Source organism: Neopelma chrysocephalum, unplaced genomic scaffold (assembly GCF_003984885.1).
Source record: "Neopelma chrysocephalum unplaced genomic scaffold, ASM398488v2 Primary Assembly neopelma1_44, whole genome shotgun sequence".
Classification (NCBI taxonomy): domain Eukaryota; kingdom Metazoa; phylum Chordata; class Aves; order Passeriformes; family Pipridae; genus Neopelma; species Neopelma chrysocephalum.
The window spans coordinates 22,883,149-22,901,366 of record NW_020897703.1 but is presented as its reverse complement, the minus strand read 5'-3'; the positions used below and the strand labels follow the sequence as shown (position 1 = coordinate 22,901,366).

At 43.2% G+C, this 18,218-nt stretch overlaps 1 protein-coding gene across 1 annotated transcript in view; it reads right to left on the bottom strand.

The window, feature by feature from the left end:
* The window catches only part of GLI2 (GLI family zinc finger 2), a 193,143-nt gene that overhangs the window by 133,715 nt on the left and 41,210 nt on the right, over positions 1 to 18,218 (bottom strand). Inside the window, exon 2 of the mRNA XM_027678946.1 lies at positions 8,468 to 8,630. Within this exon, the coding sequence (XP_027534747.1) occupies positions 8,468 to 8,600 (133 nt within the window). The 5' untranslated portion in view covers positions 8,601 to 8,630. The remainder of the gene's footprint in view (positions 1 to 8,467; positions 8,631 to 18,218) is intronic.

Below are 18,218 nucleotides of genomic sequence, written 5' to 3'. Positions count from 1 at the left end.
AGGTTTTATTCTCTGTTTTTACAATTAAGATCCTGTCAAAGATAGTCCCCACGCAGAATTCACAGGATATTGATTTATTTCAGAATGTAAGGTTTCTGCAATTTATGTCCCACTTGGTTCTGCAAAAAACTGTAGCCCCTAATTATGAGCCCACTGTGCTAGGTTCTGGACAAAGGCACTGCTACACTAGTTTAAATTCAGTAATATCCTGTTTGTGCTACTGATCATTTTCATACCCTTATGTAATCAAAAGGAATGAAACTGACTGCTGCATCGTGATGTTCTCAAAAGCTCTGTATGATGCATAGACAACTTGTGTTCAGCTCTCCTCTAGGGAAAGAAACAACGCCTCCGTTTGGCAGATGGGCATGAGAATTTCAGTCATTTGACCATGATTACATGGCGTATCATTGAGAGAGGAAGGACTTGATAGTGGATACGGTGAACCAAGGAACCTGAGCTAAGACCTCTGTACTACCTCAGATGTCCGATGTACACCACACATGAACTTCCAAAGTTGGAGAGATCACCAGTTCTTGACATCCCTCTGAAACAGCTCAACCCATTTAAGCCCCTTTGCCTTGGAAAAAAATCCTCTGTGCTCCCTGTCTGCAGAACGGGGGCAATGACATCTCCCTGTCTTGCCAGGATGTTCATGTGCAGAGAGAGGCTGAAATGTTCCAGCAGTGTTGGGGCTGACCAAAGCAAGAGAACCCCCCACAGGACCTAGGCTCCCAGAAGTCACCAGACAGCTCAATTCATCTTCTATAATTAAAAAAAATAATAAATGCAGTGGAACAGGCTGTGTTCTCCCAGGCCTCTGCACCTCACTCATCACCACATGAAACCATGAAAACAGACCACCTGGTTTCATGAGGGGCAGCTTAACGAGGTGACGAACAATGCCAAGTCCTCCTTTCACTACACGGTATATGGATGTCTTCTCAAGGCCATGCAGAGAGTGCTGGGAGTATATGCCCTGTTTCTTGGTGCTGGTATTGGATGCACAGCATTTCTAGGAACATTTTTCTCTGCCACTCGTCTGACCTCGGGAGCAGTCCCATTGCTCTGTGTAGGCAGCCATGGAACGCTCTGCCAAACCCTATCAATTATTTAGCATCAAAAGGTAGACTTAATCTGTGTGATAAAAGAATAGATTTTATCTAAGGCTTGTTCCCCTTAAAGTGATTTACACAACTGGCCTCTCTAGTTGCTTCCCCTAACACAATTATTTACTTTTGCATTAATAGCCTTCCTCCACTTGGGTTATTTTTAGGAGCTTTTGGTAGCCTTTAGAATTTACTAGGTTTTTCCCCTTGTCTTTTTAGTGGGGATTTTAAATTTCCCATCTCTCTGAACAGGCTGTTAAACACCAGTTTTGTCAGTGCTGGTGTAAAGCTGGAGCAGCTCCGGGAAGCAGCTCCCCTGGCTGTGTTCACACTTGGGTGTTGAGGTTGCCTCCGACCTGAGAAGCCATGGGGTGAGATTTAAGTTCAGAGCTGATAGTCAGGGCTCTCAGACTGCTCATCAGTCTATGGACTGACAAACATGAATGAAAGGCTTTAAAGCACTAGTCTAGTCTCACCTTGGTTCCTTGCTTTAATCCCACTCTGCAATTTTTGGCAAGTTTGGGAAGGCTGCGATTTTTCCACCTAACATTAAATCAGGCATGAAGCCCTCAAGGGAATAAAGCAGGCACCTCCACAATGTGATTTACTCCACCCTAATGCAAATGGATCCCAAACTCAACACCTGACATTTAGGCAGCCAACTTCAGACGAAACAAGTCCCATTCGTGGTCCTCCATGAATATGGTAGACTCAAATGTCACGGTAATGGATGGTGTTGGGAGAATTAATTTACAAAACCTGCGCAAATTCACAGATGTTCAGGCAAAAAGCTGCCAAAGGTACTAAAAATTCAAACTATGGGGACATGCTGGCAGAGGAGAGAGTCTAGGAGATAATCCATTATCATTACTGGATTTTCTTACTTGACTATAAATGACCAACCCACAATATGTAAGTTTAGCATCAGTTAAAAAGGTTATATTTAGGTACCCTCAGAGAGGCACTATAGTGAAGTCTAAGCTGGGTCCATGGAAAAGACGACATATCAGTACTTGCCAGAATAAACTTTTGGAGCTTACAAAACAGAAAAGTGGAAGCTATTATTTTTACAGCTATTATTAATGGTAATATTAATACACTCACAAAATACGAAGGCCTTTCCTGTGGTACTTAATGGTTGGGATCACTGGTGCCAGAACCAGCCTGTGAAGAATAACTTTTTCTACTTTAAAATCATAAAAGCTTTCCAACTTGGCATGCAAGCCTGCAGTGTGGTTAGGGATGAGATAAAACTACTCTGTCTTCAAAGTACCTCTGCATCTGTAATGGGCTAAAATTATAGGAACTCTTGGTATGACAGTTTGGGGGAGCTGTACACAATCAGGGAATACTGGTTGATGCTATAAATCATAGAATCATTTAGGTTCAAAAAGACCATTAAGATCATCGAGTCCAACCATAAAGCTGCTCCATTATCTAATCCTTTGGGGATATGGACATATACAATGTCATCCAAAAAGTATGTAAACATTAATGGTCATCCATCTGACGCAGCACCTTTATCCACAGGGTTGGCTATCACAGAGAAACCCACTATACAGGCTCAGGAAAGGGGTCTCCCCATGAGTTAAAAACCCCCAAGTGGCCAAGAAGTCAGACTTCAAGTCAAACTTTCACTTGTTTAAGCAAAGCAAGGGGTTACCTGGCAAAGATGTATTGCTGACTATTTTAAAGGAGGGACTAGAGAGACTTAGCATTGCAAACCATGGATAGAGGAGAAAGGGCAGGCAGAAGAAAAGGTGCTTTTGTGGCAGTTTGTGCCAATCTTAATTATCAAAATTCTGCCACATGTAGATGAAAAAATAAACCTGCTGCTCCCAGAGTGCTCTCTGCAATGTCCGCACGCCAAATACTGCCGGTAGCATGACTTTAACTTCATCCATCTCTACAGGGATCCTTCTACATGATCCCAAAGTGCAGGTGTCAGGTGACCAGTATGATTCAAAGCTGGCAACTAGTCAGTCCTTGATATCCTGCGACTGAGGAACAGCCTCAGCATTGCACCAGTCTAAGCATCTGAGACTTCCAATTGCCCAAAGGAACACGAGTGAGTATGTAAGAGAGACCTGTAGGCAATCTGTCCATTCTGAAGGGCTATGGTAGCAAAGAAATACACTTTAAAACCCAACAGAATTAGTTTTAGGACAGGAAAAGTCAGAGAAGAAATACAATTCCTGATTGCTGTTGCTCTTGTGGCACCGTCGCACTGAAGCCCTACCCAAGGTGCAGGCCACTGAACTATATGCAGTAGACACACGAGAAGAGACAGTGGCTGTCAAGAGAATTTTGTAGTCTAAATTACAGAATTTTCCCATTATTCAATTTTAACCACTTGCCCCCTTCCCTCCTGAAGCCAATCCCAGCTTTTCTGTTAAACACATTTTTCAGCATTTTAAGTTGCATACAGCAAAGCAATGCAAGGCAGGGAAGCTAAGAATGTGCTTGTACTGGTTATGTTCCTCCTGGAAAACGTGAACTGAATGAAAAACATTCCTTGGAGAAGATCCCTGCCCTTACAGGGTGGACAGAGAAGATTACTTCATAGGGGCTGTTCTCATTCTAATTCGTCTGAGTCTCAGGCCACACAAACTATAAATTTTTTCAGTGCACTGAGGTCTGCTGGGATGCTGGCATTTCCTCCTCCTCATTTACATGGTCTTCCCATAATCTAGCACTGAGATAAGCTGAACTGCATAAGGACTCCCTGCCAATGCCACTTGGGGCTTGCTTACGGAAGACCTCTGGAGAGTGATGGGAGGTGCTCCCTGCCCTTCTCCTCTGCCTATGAAAGGGCTGAGTGTGCTACTTCTGCAGAACTGAGCATTCCTGCCAGCCCATAAATCAAGTGACCAAACTCCATCCCAATCTCTGAATCCACTGCAAAAAAGCTCCATACTCTGCCTTTGCAGCGCACACAGGGCAAAGAGCTGTATTTCATCAACTGAAGCCCTAATATAAGAGGAGAGTCGTTACCTCCTGAAAAAAAAACCACCAACAACCTTACTAGTTCTGAAGCTTGGCTTCCCCATGTTTACACCAAATGACTTGTTGAACTTCATTATATACAAAGTATTTCCATAGATCAGAGGCAGGGAGACCTGTGCAGCAAACATAAAATAAATTACCACCCCGTGATAAATGGTTCTATTAGCAATCCAGATTGTTAAACTCAGATACAACAGGATGAAGGGAGCACTGCCCCATTCATTCTCCCTGCGGCAGATACTGAGTTGTAAATAGGTTATTTTGTGTGTAAATAACACATTAAAACTCAGCATTAGCCGTGTCTTTTGATAGAGAGGAAATTGTTCCAAATAAATAATTTCGGACAGGAATGTAAAATAAGCCAGATTTAATAGTGCATGCCTGCTGTAGCCGTGTTAAACATGACTAAAATGATAAACCCCAGAATATACTAATAGTAAACTATGCTCTGACATCAAAGTAATGAGGCTGTATTTTTACCCAGCTTTAGAAATGCTAAAATTAGTCTTGACAGAGCCAGACATCAGAAAAATGTTTCAAACATAAACACCATCAATTTGGGAACTTGGTGTTTGTGTCATACAGAGGGTGGGGTGGAGAGGGAAAGGTGCATTCTGGGCCTTGTTAAAGTCAGGCAGTTAGCATTTAGGGGAATTTGTATTTAATTTTTATTACAAGATGAGAAACCCATCTTCCTAAATATCTCTGCCTTTGAAAGAGTGGCTCATTTAAATTCCCCTTCCAGCCACGTGTCTGGGGCTTCCTTGTGCATGCAGGTATGGAGGATGTTGCAGTGCCAGCCTGGAGGACACAACCCAGTCTCTCTCACTCATGCGGTGCTCTGTTCCAAAGCCGCCTCCCCTACACAGCAATGTGCACTTTTGCATTCAGCAAAAGGGTTCTCTAAACTTAAAGTGTTATGAGTTGTCCTTCTAGAAGTGGACACACCAAAACTGAGAGCCTCTTCTGCAGATTTGACTTGTCTATAGCTCCTAAATACTGTCATTTATAAACAGTTTCCATCTCAGTCACACATACACATGTGCCCCTACTGAAACAGAAAAGAGGAGCTTTGATTCCTTGGCCAACATGATTTATGGAAAAATAGAAAATTAGGAGACACTTCCCTGATGTCATTTCTGTGAGGCCAATTTCTGAACATCTGATGAACGAGTTACTATAAAAAACTGTCACAGAAGATCTCTAAAACAGCAGCTTCAGAAGAACAGAAATATGGGATGCAGATTGTTTGTACAAAAGGACTCTTCTCCACTGCCAGCATCAACAATATCGATCTCTTTTCCTACAGCCATACCTTAATTTGTTAGAGGCTGGAAACATTTGGGACAAATATCCAAAGCAGGGGAACTAGAAATGGAGACGGAACATATTACCTTATGATAATGTAGTCTAAATAATAATATAACTAAATAGTATTCTTCAGTTATTTAGCTAATATTCAGTTTGTTGCTTCAATTACCTAAATTATAAATAAAACCTTATGAATCTATTCATTTCTACAACTGAAAAAAAAAGCCTTACTATCTGAGAAACATGCAAAACATGCTGTGTTGGCACTCCATCTGTGTGACTCAGTAGAATAAAGGAGAAGAAATGTGTTGTGAATTACATTTGTTTGGCTCTTGAGACCAGCTTGGCGATCTGCAGCGCTAGCTGAGTCTCACTGCCACTTTCTCATATGCTAGTACAAAGAGTAAAACTTCTGCAATAAATGAAATCAAGAGTTTGTCTTGGATGAGAATGAACACTTGTTTATATGGCCCCAAAGCAGGGTGGGGAGCTCAGAGGCCCACCCTTTAAAACTGATCCCCTCCTTAAGCTGAACTTCCTAATTAATCTCCAAGCCTCGTTTGCTTTCTTCTGTAAAAATATGAGCATAAATATGTGTATTTCTGGCCTGTTATGAGTAATTGCTCTAGTTTAGGGAATCAAACGTTATATTAGCATGAATACGACATAAGTACAGTCTCATCTCTACCCAGACTTTTTGTTATCACCTGCTAAATCATACCTTGCAGTTAACTCATGTTAGAAGAAAAAACTTTGTATTATTTTTTCTACTTACAAGCACATGCACAAGCATGCTGCCCCCTTTCAGGAGCCTGTATTATGTCTCAAATCAGAGTTCAAAGGAAAGCCTGCTGAACCACAAAAGCATGTGCATTACCTGCAGAGTCCTGGGGCCAGTGTCCAATCACACATTGCTTCACTGCTGGCCATTTTGGGTCATTTATGAGCACTTCTCTTCACAGCATGACATAGATTTCACTCTTTACATCTCATTACACAATGCTTTCATCACAATTCTCCTGACATCTTCAAACAATCCTCAATTTACTTCTCCACTTCCTCGTAATAAAAGCAGAAATACTGAGCCCGTAAATAATTTTTTTTCTAAAGGTGAGAGGACACTGCTAACAGGACATTTTATACTGAACGTTTAAAAACCAATTAGGTGTCCAGGGATGCCACATGAGCTGATTGGGACACCACCTCGGGGCATCCTCATTTCCACTGGATCTCTGGAAATGTGGTGACTGCTTCCTTGGTGGAGGCACTCCCAAGGCAAGTGGCAAGTGAGGAGAAAGCATTTATGAATAGACAGCACATCTATGGGTTGTGAGTTTGAGCACATGCTTGGACTGTGTTGGTGCCAATCAAGCCTTCAGGTCTGCCAGTCACTGAGATGATACCTCAAGTGTGCTGCATCAATAGTTCCTACAGCCTGTGCTTCTTCGACAGGGATCTGCTGGGGGATGGCACACTTCTGCATGCTGCTGTCTCTGCCTTTTCCCTATTTCTGCTTCCTGGCAAGCTTTCCTTTCTGCCACTTTGTGCAGTGCTCGTGATGAAGGTGCCTCAGAGCCTTCCAGCGGCATGAAACTGTCTTTCCCTTCAAACAACTCTGTAAAACATTTTCTGTTTCTTTTTAAGAAAAACTTTCTTTTTGCTAACAAAACCTAACAAAGTTCATCAAACACACGAACTAATCTGATAGATTATAATCTAGCCACTACTACCTTATTCTGTGCATCTGAATTTTCACACATCAATGGGGAAATGAAAACTGAGTCACAAAGATTATGAAAAAGGAGGAGAGATAAAGCAGATTTAAGCAATTTGGGTTGGAAAGTATCTTCAAAACTCAGCCAACAGAAAACTCAAACTCTCCAGCCGAGCTGGGTAAGAAACAGAAGAGCTCTCAGAAGAGTCATTCTGTTCTCCTGGGGTGATGAAAAACCACCCTGCAGTGAAGGAAGGGGAAGGGAAAGGTTCATTTTGAGGTAGACTCAGGCTAGCAATAATGTATATTTTAAAGAGGAAAAAAAAAGAGTTGCCTGCAAAGTTTACACAGCTGGGATGTCTCTTGTCACATCCAAACTGGTGCAGCCCCTTCTAAGTTTGTCCCCTTATACCCTGTCCACAGAGGACACCCAGTCCTCAGTAAGAGCAGCTGTAGTGCCTTGCCAGCAGGCACAGCCTTGCCCACAGGTGTGCCACCGTGATGGGCCCTGGCACCAATCTGGAGATCCACCAGCGTACATGTGCCAAAGAGGGATGTGTGTTTTTCCTGCCACAGTGAGCAACAGGAGGCAGGAGCAACATCCCTACACGTCCCCCTGCACACCCACCAGTAATGGCTCCATGCCTATAGGTGTCCACAACAGCTTCCCAATTGACTCCAACAGCAGCAAGACCAAAATCTTGCTTAAAACATTGATGAAAAAAGAAATCAGGACCTGAGCTGTTTCTGACACTAACAGGAATGACACAAGTGGGGGCTTTTCTTTGTGAACATTCTTGCATTAGGTCTGGACATTCCCAAATTCCTCCCCAGTCATGAAATCCCAGCAGCAATTACTAAAGACTGTGCAGTTTGTTTAGCTCATTAGCAGGATCACAGCTGGCACACGACACTCCTTCCTGACCACCGTAACAGGGCGCTCTCCATCACCAGCCAGCCTCACCAGTCATTCTTTACCTCCACCGTGGAGAGGTGGAGGGCACTGTGCTGCCTCCACCACACAGCACCAGTCAGATGGTGGCAAGCATTGATGGGATGCCCCAACTCCCTGACAGCCATCTCTCACCACCCATCCTGTCCCTCACCCTGGCCCAGGTCTCTGGGACTGGCGGTGACTGGTCTCGGTGCAGTGACGTTTGAATGCCGCACGGTGACACAGCTTCCCGTTCCTCTGACCCCTGACGGCCAAGAACCCCAATAAACTCAGTGTGTTCACAGGAAGACAGATGCCACTATACTTATTAAATTCTTACAGTCTAATGAAAAACACCCCTGCTGCTTTCAAATTGTGGAAAACATAAAGTACCTCCTTGTGCCACTGCCGCTCCCGCAGCTGCTAAAGGAGTGGGTTTCTTCCCCGTCTCTGTAAAGCCATTCCCCTCCAGAATGGCACCTTTCCCTTCTTTTTTCCCAGCAGCCGTTGAAGCAGAGGTTTCCATCTTAGATGGGCATCTTCCAGCTCAGGAACCCTAGAGGACATAAAACAAAACCGGATTCTGGTCACCACTCACAAAACAGGCAAAATCAGCTCCACGAGGAAGCGGCAGAAGGTTTGGCAGAGCTCAGAAGTAAATGGCGAGCAACAAAGAATTCCCGGGTTTCTAACTCTAGCGGCACAGCCACTACAGTAGTCAGAGGCACAAAGGGCACAACTATGTGAAGGGATGGGTGTTCTCACAGACCTAAAAAGATCAGGATCAAAAAGCAATTTTTCCCCACATAAACTTGGGCTGTACAGTAAAGCTTATGAGTCCAAAGCGCTTTCCAGGATTACAGGATAGATCAGATGCAAAAATTTAGCAGGTATAAATCCCATTTGTCCATCCTATACATGACCTAGCCCATCATAAGAAAAAACTCAGTCAGCTAAAAATTTCCAATATAATACAAATAAACATACACTTTAGGTGTTTTTTTTTACTTTCCCACAGCTGGCCCTTACACTATGTGCTGGTTTGGAACCAGTGTCCTGACCAGAACTTTTCCACAATGGTCACAGATAAGCCACAGCAGGTCTGCCAGAGCCCATTCAGTTCTCACTGGTGAGGGGTAACAGCCATGATTCCTCTCTCTCCCAAAAAAGTTCTTCTCTTCTGACCAGTTGCATCTGAAAATCAGCTACAGCTTTACCTCCATTAAAAATGGTGAAATAAGTTCTGTGAAAGATATACAAAACAAGATGCCAAAGCACAAATAACCTGGTTTTCTAAACTTAGGTCAATGAAACATAGCAGCTCCTGAAGTTTGTTAGCTTGACCATTTGTTCTGCATGATTCAGACTTAGCTGGTCTCCCAAAAGCAAACATATGAGTATCCCAAGAGGCACACTTTGTTTCTGAATGCAAATACTTTTGTTCTCCCCGTTTTAACTAGTTTTGTTTCACATGTCTCCACCTGACTCCTGCTTTCACAGAACCCGCACAGTCACCTGGCACTGGCCTCAGGCTAGTCTTGGGAAAACCCACTGCTAATTCCTCCTTTCCTTTCTAATTTTAATGCAGATCTGCAATTTTTCACATGCAAATTTTCAAATGCAAATTTTTCAGCTCCTGAGATACTCTGGAGCACACTGGTTGTTTACCTCACCAGAATTAATGGCATCAGGTAAAAAATGTCTGGGAAACCAGAAAACTTCTTTGTGTGTGCAGGTAGTTTTATTGCCGCTGTTCCAGCTCAAACTTCTCTCCCTTCGCTCTAGAGGACTGACTCCTGAACATCTTGGATTAAAAAGTTAACTCTTCTAAAAACTTTAAAGCACAAAGATTTCAGGAACTCCCAGCCTCGCTGGCACCCTAGAGGGACCTGGTGAGTGGTGGATGTGGCAGCTCTGGCAGAATGGTGTCCCACCAAGGCTGTGTGCTGTGACCCGAGCAGCTCATCCTAGGAGCCCCCAGGCATGGCTCGCATTAATGGGACAACTAAGTGATGGATCTGCAGTCACAGTTTGCAGTTGTAAACTGTGAGGCTTCCATTGGAAATGACAGGACCCACAATTACAGGCTTTACTGATGACACAAGGCTCCAATGAATACCAAGGTGGCCCCTCAAGGTCCTGCCCCGGCATGTGCTGGGCTTGATGGCAAACACGGGATGGGCTCCTGGGGGCCAGGACTTTACAGTGGTTTAATCCAGGAATCAGGTTGGGTTACAGACCACGTATGAAATAAATACACCCGAACAGGAGGAGTATTTGACCTAGGTCTGACAGCCTGGGCTTCTGTTCGTTAAGCAAATAAACTTCAGAGGCTCTATTACTAGCCCCCCACCTGTTTCTTCTTAGTCCCTCCTTTCAAGGCTTTGCACTTTTGTTTGAAACCAGACGCTGTCCCTCGCACCCCCATCCCCCCCTTCCCTGGTTACCCTGACCCTGGGGGCAGCCCCAGGGGTGAGGGATCTTCCTTGGGGCACTGCAGAGCTCAGCAGCCAGCACGGGGAAGGAAGGAACTAGTAACAGAAATTGTTCTGTGAAAAATGCAGGTTAGAGCCATGCTTTCTTCCAGAGAGGTGCCTGAAGCAAAATCTCTAAATCCCTGCCACAGACACCTCAGTAGAGACCCAGTTTTTTCGATGTCATTTATCCAACTGGAATGTGACAGGAGATCAGGCCCGTATTTGAAAATCTGGTCTTTACAGGTGTATTACTTATGAATTTAAAAAATATTCAAGTGTTTTTAATAAGTGGTTGTATTAAACACGTAAATCCTCAAATACTGGATTAGAAAAAAATAAATAATGCAACTTCTCTAATCTCACAGGATTTAGGGTAATAAGTCTATAATTATTTTTGCTTCGTAAAGGTGCCTGGGGCAGACCAGGCTGACTATGAGGTTCCAAACTTTTCCCCGAGTCAGCAGCAACCAAAATTCATTCTCCTTCCACAGTGCCCCACAACCAGAGGTGATCATCCCAGCCTAGGAGGACATGAGCATCCTTCCCACCAGATCCTGCTCTGCTCAGCACCTTTACCCACAGACTGGAACAGAGATGAGTGAGCAAAGGAGCACCAACACTGATTTCATATCCCACCTTCTGCAATTTCACAGACAATGGCTGAGAGCTGGTGACCAGCAGACTTCCCAGCAGTGCTTTGGTGTAATGTGTGATCAGGACACAGTGCTAGAACTCTGGAGATTTAGGTTCCCATCATGGATCTGCTACAGTCTTCTCTGTGTCCCTGGGTAAAAAGCTTAACTCCTCTCTTGCAGCTACTTTCCACAGCCATAAAACAGGAAATAGTACTTTGCCCTATTTGCAAAGTGCTTTAAGATCCTTGGAGGCACAAGGCTATGGAAGTGCTTTTATTACCAGTATAAGAAGATATATTGGTGGAGGCAGTCAATCCACACTATCCAAGAGAACAACATCCATTTTTTAAGCAATACATACTTTGCTTTCTGTTCGATGCTAAACTTTTTCTGCTGCTCTGTGCCACACAGAATTTATAAATTCAATGACAGATTAATCTTAGCAGCGAGCCATTTGGCATGAAAAAGGGTTTCACAGGGAGCCTGCTTTTTCCTGTAAAGAGCATGCATTTAGGAGTGACTATACGGAGAAAGACCCTATGCACTTATTCAAGCACAACTCTCTGCCCTCCGTCATTACTCAGAATTAGAAACCAGAATGGATTACTCAGATTGTTCCTAAGGTTTGTAGCTTTCTCTGCAGGAGGAGGGTTGGGTAATTGATTTTGACACTAATACCAGCACTATTCATATGCCCTGTAATATAATTCTGCAGCGACACTAAAAAGGCAGCCATCTGAGATCTGAACAAGGAAAGTGCTATATGATTTGCCCTAGACAACCCCAGCTATTTTAACAGCTGTGTTGTATATTAAAAGGGAGAAATCCCAACAGAATTAAAAACAACAAAGTCACATTTGCCTTTGAGGGAAAACAAGAAGCTGTAAACTTTCCTAATAAAACAATCCCTCCCGCTAAGTGCTTGAGGAATGGTCAAAAGTGCTGTCCCAAAATGCTTGTCTCTTTTGGAGGACTTTGGAGGACTGCTAGCAAGCATAGAAATAAACAGACGCCCATCAGCCATAGGCCCTACACATCCTTTTATAGAAAAGGCATTATTTCCTTCTTCAGGATTGTTCTTTCATCAGGAAACCTCCTTCTCTTTCCCTAGACAGGGTAGGAAACATTTTTTTTTTTCTGTGAAAAATGAATGACCAATTTTGGCCATCTCTGCTCAAAGCTAAGTAGCATCATGGGAGTGAGCCTCTCTGGCAGAGGGCAGGTACTGCCAGTAGCATTGTGACACAGGTCAAATCCTGAATGCCACCTTCAAGCTTGGCAGCCCCATGGAAGGAGCAGAAAGGGGTTTCCAAAGTATGCTTCCAGAAGCCATCTTGACAGGATACAGCTTCAATGTTGCTGGCTCCTGGCAAGACCAGTGGGAGCTGGGATAACCAAGGGCAGCCTCTGCACAGCTCTCACCAGGTTTGTTCTCACACAACCACAGGGAGATAGTTGATCAATTCTGCCACATCACTCCCCCATGTAGGTACAATCCCAGGCTTGATATCTATATCTGGCATGCTGCTTTAGTTAAGATAAACAAAGAGATACTCCCACCATCTCTTCTTTAGCAGTGGACTGTGCCACACATTTAAAGCCTTCTGAATACATGATCTACTTATGAAATTCAGTGTGAGCCAACTGTTCTGAACACTGGCTTAATACAGTGGCTGCTGTGATCCTTTTCAGTCTCCCAGGGTTTGAGCCAAATTATGTTCTCAATTACAGGGAAGTAGCAGCAGTTAACCCGGTGAAGTCATGGGCTCTATACCACAGCAAAACTTGACCCCTCTATTTTCTTTTATATCAGCAACAGCTTCAAATTACTAAAGAAAGTTTTCTCTGTCCACATGCCACTACTAAATGTTAGGACTATCCAAACATGCTGTCTGTTGCTGAAGGACCTACAAGTGTTTACAGAATATCAATCTCAGGTAAAAGCAGCATAAATACTAATTCAGAACTAATCACTTTCGGGGTCCTCTTGACACAAGGTTTCCCATCTTGACAGCTCTTAGGAATGGTCTGCTTGGGCCAATCCTACAGGGTTGATTACACATGGAAATTAGAGCTGTATGCTGGGGCATGCATGAATAGAGCAGTCACTGTCTGCCTCAGGGCCCCTCCTGCCCCTTCCCCTTGAGAAACTTTCTGTGGTGGGTCCTTACCAGCTTCTGGGAGACATCATGGGGAGGGAGGAAAGGAAGCAGAGACAAACCTGTGCTGACAGGAGCAGTGTTAGCAGGGCACAGAGCTGCTCAGGGCTTATTCTGCTTTTCTACCTCCTTCCCCAACTCCTGCTTAGAGAAGAGTGATACCAGGCTGCCAAAGGGAGGGAGGAGGGAGCTGTGCTGACTTTCAGCAAAGAGGATAGAAACACACACAAGTTCTTCCCACTCAACCCCAAATGTAAGGATAAAATTGCTAAGAAAACTGGGTGTTAACAAGGCTTCACCAAACAGTTCCAGCCCATGGCAAAAGTTCCATCACTCAAAAAAATGAAAAGAAAAAAAGAAAAGAAAAAAAAGAGAGAGAGAGACAAAAAAACCCAGTAGAGTTGGCAACACTGCAATAGTTATACAGGTTCTGGAATGTACAAAGGCTGAAATCAGAGACTTACAATCTCTTTTGAACTTCAAAAACAACAAGTCTCTTCAAATCACTCTGTTAATTGGCTTTAAATTAGACTTCTAAGTTTAATGAACAAATCTTTTGCGTACGGCATGAAACGGATACGCTTCTAGATTAACTTCCTGATCAACACCATCTGCCATTTCCATATGGCAACAGCAAACCAAAAGCATAAGGAAGAAGCCACTCTGCATTACTGTGAGGGGTCAAAGGGCACCCAGGACTGCCTGGTACTTGGCAGTGTTTCTCTGTTCTGTAATAACATCACCTCCAACCAGCTCCAGAGGTTCCAGGGATATTCCAGGCATAACTCTGTCTAGGGAGGTAAAGAAAGGAAAAATGCAGGGTGGGAAGGAGGGATGTTTGCAAGGATGACTGGGTGGATGTGGAAAGAGCAGGACGTCCCTCAAGATGGAGAAGAGCCTGGAAGACAAGAAATAAGGGGATAGAGGGATAACCTTACAAACTTACTGAAGAGTATGAGTGAATGGAAGTACAGGCACAAGGCAGGCAATGGCAAATCATGTGGAAAGAGAGAAGAGAAGCATGGGAAAGAGGAAGAAACAGACTGCAGACAGAGCTGGTACCATGGGAGATGGAGATCCATGCTCTACTGGGGCAGGGGAAGGTGCAGCATGACGTCTAACATGGCAGGGACAGGACAGGGCATAGAGGGAAGAGAGAAAAAACATTAAGGGAACTCACAGGGGAAAAAAAAAAAAAAGAGATGTAAGGGTCTCTGGTGGAAGAAATATGCCCTGAAAACAGCTTCAAAGAATGCAGCCCTGCAGCATGGTCTATCACTCTTTGTAGATGGAGTACCTAGACTTTGTGGCCAGGCTCACAAAGAATCTACTGCTTCACATGGTGCCAGGCAAAAGGAAATATGTGCAAGGAAACAATGTCAGATATACCTCAGAGTCACAAGTGCTGTGCCCCCTTACACTGACACGACCACAGCAGCCTTTCACTTCCTTCAGCCTTCCTTCAAACAAGGACAGCGGTGTTAGTGGTGGCAATCAGAAATTATCACCATATGGAAGGTCTTTAAGTATTCAGCTACTTGCTCCACAACTAGAATTCAGCAACTGGATGCTCCTTGGAGACCTTCCAGCAGGGGCCAGTCACTGATGTGTCCTGGACAGCAAGACAGCAATGCTGGTGTCTGCACTGGGGCACCCAGCCCTCTGGGACCCCTGGTCCTGGGCAGGGCTGACAGATGTGGCAAAGGACTTGTGGGAGACATGCGTCCTTCAGAAATGTCAACCACAGGTCAGGCTATCCCGGGACATTCTGTGGCACCAGATGACAACACTGAGGCCACTCTATAGTAACATACACAGGTTTTCCCTTTCTAAAGCCATTTACTTTCTGGGCTGCATTTATTGGAAAGGAAAAAGCGTTGAATAAAGAAACTCATATTTCACCCATTCTTCAGGTTTAGCCTGCTCTTCTTATTTTGCACAAACACTAATGTCACTTTAATATTACTGCTTCATTACAAATGAGACCAATCTATAAAATACCAGATAAATTTGAATCGTTTCCCCACTTGGAGTATATTTTCAAGTTGCCAACCTTAAAGCCTTGAACAGAAATTATCTTTCAGGTGCTGGATTATAAACAATTACAATACATCATCAAAACATACAAACAGACATAAAAGCTCAAAGCCAGACACACAATCGGCATTGGTCCATGCCGAGACATGCAGGCTGGGGTACCTGACTTTCCCTCCTTACCCTCAGAAGTTATCTTTGTTTCTTACTTTGGAAGAACTGAGAAGATGGAGGAGTGGGGGCTGGAGGGAAAGCTTTTTGTGGTAGAACAGGAAAACAAAGTCATGCTTGTACTTTTACAAAGCCAATCCTACGTGTCTTATCATGAGAAAATTTCTACTAAGCGAATTCCAACATGTGAAAAACCGTCAAAGAAGATAATCAAGACACTCCTGCATTCAGAGTCTGCATTAACATGCTGCAAAAATATGGGAGGATGCCACCAGGTAAACAAAAATTGCTCAAAAGTGATGCGTCACCATTATAACTGGTCCCTGAATCTTCAACCTGGGTTTTGTTTATTTGTTTGGTTTTGTTGCAAGTGAGAGAATTGTGGCAAAGTGTTGTCTAAGTTTGGTTTTTTGATGTAAGTCCAAAGAAGTTTTCAATTTCCTGTTATGGAATTTAATGGTTTTTTCCAAAAACAAAACCAAAAAGAGAAATGTTACCTATGTGTGCACACATGTATCTAATGAAGAAGTATTGTGTTCATTTTAGGAAACCTTCGCCCAACAGAATAGGAAAAGAAAAAAAAAAAGAAATTGAAGAAACCAAAAAAAACCCCTTCATCAAGTCTTCATGCTCCAACAAGAGCAGAAACTGCTAATAACTCACATGTCAGATAAAATATCTGTGGCGCTTGGCAGCTATACCAGGGTGGGTTACAGCTAAACAGGGTGGGTAAAAGACTGTATTAAGACCAGGGCGGAGGACCATTAAACTGTTTACAACAAAATTAGACTCTAATTGCAAACCAGTAATAATCTATTGACTTTTCATCAGGTTTACGAGTAAAACCTTCTAAGTAAGTAAACTGCACATACTATGAGAGGGGCAGAAACTCTGATTCTGAACAGAGATGTTCATGCAGATTCCACAGAACAGATAAGGGTTAATGTGTGAGATTTGACTAGTAGGAAAAGAGCTGCCTTGAAATCAGATTTGAGGGAGGTTTTCAGAAGGGAATGTTTTGTTGGATGGTGGTGACTGAAGGAGAATCCTCTCAGGGTTTCACTTCCGTGCTGCAGTAGTTTGGGCACTTTCAACTCTCATGAATGAAACCCCAAATACAAACCACATGCGCTGAAGTTTAAGGGGTTTGCTTTATGTAGGGATGGGATGAGTAATATTGTCTTGTAGTGACTAGTCTATCCAGATGACATCGAACATGCTCCAAAGCTTGGATAAGAACCCCCTCATTTGGCTCAAGAAATAAAAACCTTTACTTTGACCATTGAAAGACAAAGGACTGCATCCTTGCAAAAATCCCTATGGCAACTAGGTTCTTTCAGAACATGTTTCATTACAAAATTTTGGTTTATTTTTAAACATTCCAGCTCTGTTCATCAGCCTATTGAATCCTCCCTCCAGAGGCACATGTGTAAGTATGCAGAAGAGAGAAGCCTGGGAAGGAAACAAGAATGTAATTAAAAACAAAAAAGCAACACTTCAGTTGGCTCATTTTCCTCTGCAGAACACATACACCACACAAGCTGCTATTCCACACTTTATTCCATTCCACATATTGTCTTTATAAGACTACAGTTCCCAGCTGAAAGCAGGATGCAGACCACATAAAATGGTTGGCAGTTCATAAACAAGAGAATGGAGAAAAATTCATCCAGATGAGAATGGGAGAAGAGTTTCTGAGAGGAACATAGAGTATTTAGGGTTGGAAGGGACCTATGGAGGTCATCCAGTTCAGCCTTATGCTCACAACTGAAATGAGCATCTGAAAACCCCAAACCTGCTGAAATATCTGACAGTTGCTGTAATAGGAGGGGTGAGAACGATATGGAGTCAGAACTCATGAAACACAACACAGCCTAGTCTGCAAGGACACAACCAAGCTCGTGAAGAAAAATTCAAGACCAAGAATCCTTGCAAGGAATTTTATATGTGGGAGAATGAAATCAATGCTTTGAACAGTACTCATTTCTGTGATCTGCGACTCAAGTTACAAGGCTATATATTTTTCCAAAATTTAACAAGTAAGAGGTGAACGGCAGAGCCCTGAAGTTTTCAGCAGTGCAGGTCCATCTTCTACAGAGAAAAGAGACTGTATGATGTGGCTGACTGTCATTTCAGTGGAAGGGAATAAGTCTTTCAGGAGACAGGCTAAAGTATTCAGGAGGGTATTAAGCTAATGACAAAAGACAAGGGTGAAAATGAGCACTCATTTAGCCAGAAATCAAGATGTCAAGACTAAAATTAATCAAGGTACCAAGGGACTCAAAGAGAAGAGATTCCTTAATTGTGTAGACTCTAATGCTACGAACACGAGTAATAAACAAGAAGTGGAATAGCTCATTTAATACACAAATTAATCCTGACCAGTATTACTGAATCTGGTGGAAACATTCATATGGTTGGAGAGAGCTACAATCATTTTGTGTATCAGTAACTGGAAACAAATACAGAGTCATGAAGTCTGTCAGTGACAAATGACTGTTGACATGGTAAATAAAGATGATTGCTTTGTACCAGTGACATGCTCTCCATCCTTAGATGGGCTTTTATACAAAGATTATAGGTTCTAAAGCAACCACATACGAGGCCACACATCTGGAAAATAACTGATTAAAATGAAGACTGTGTTTTGAGAAACACTGACTGGAGA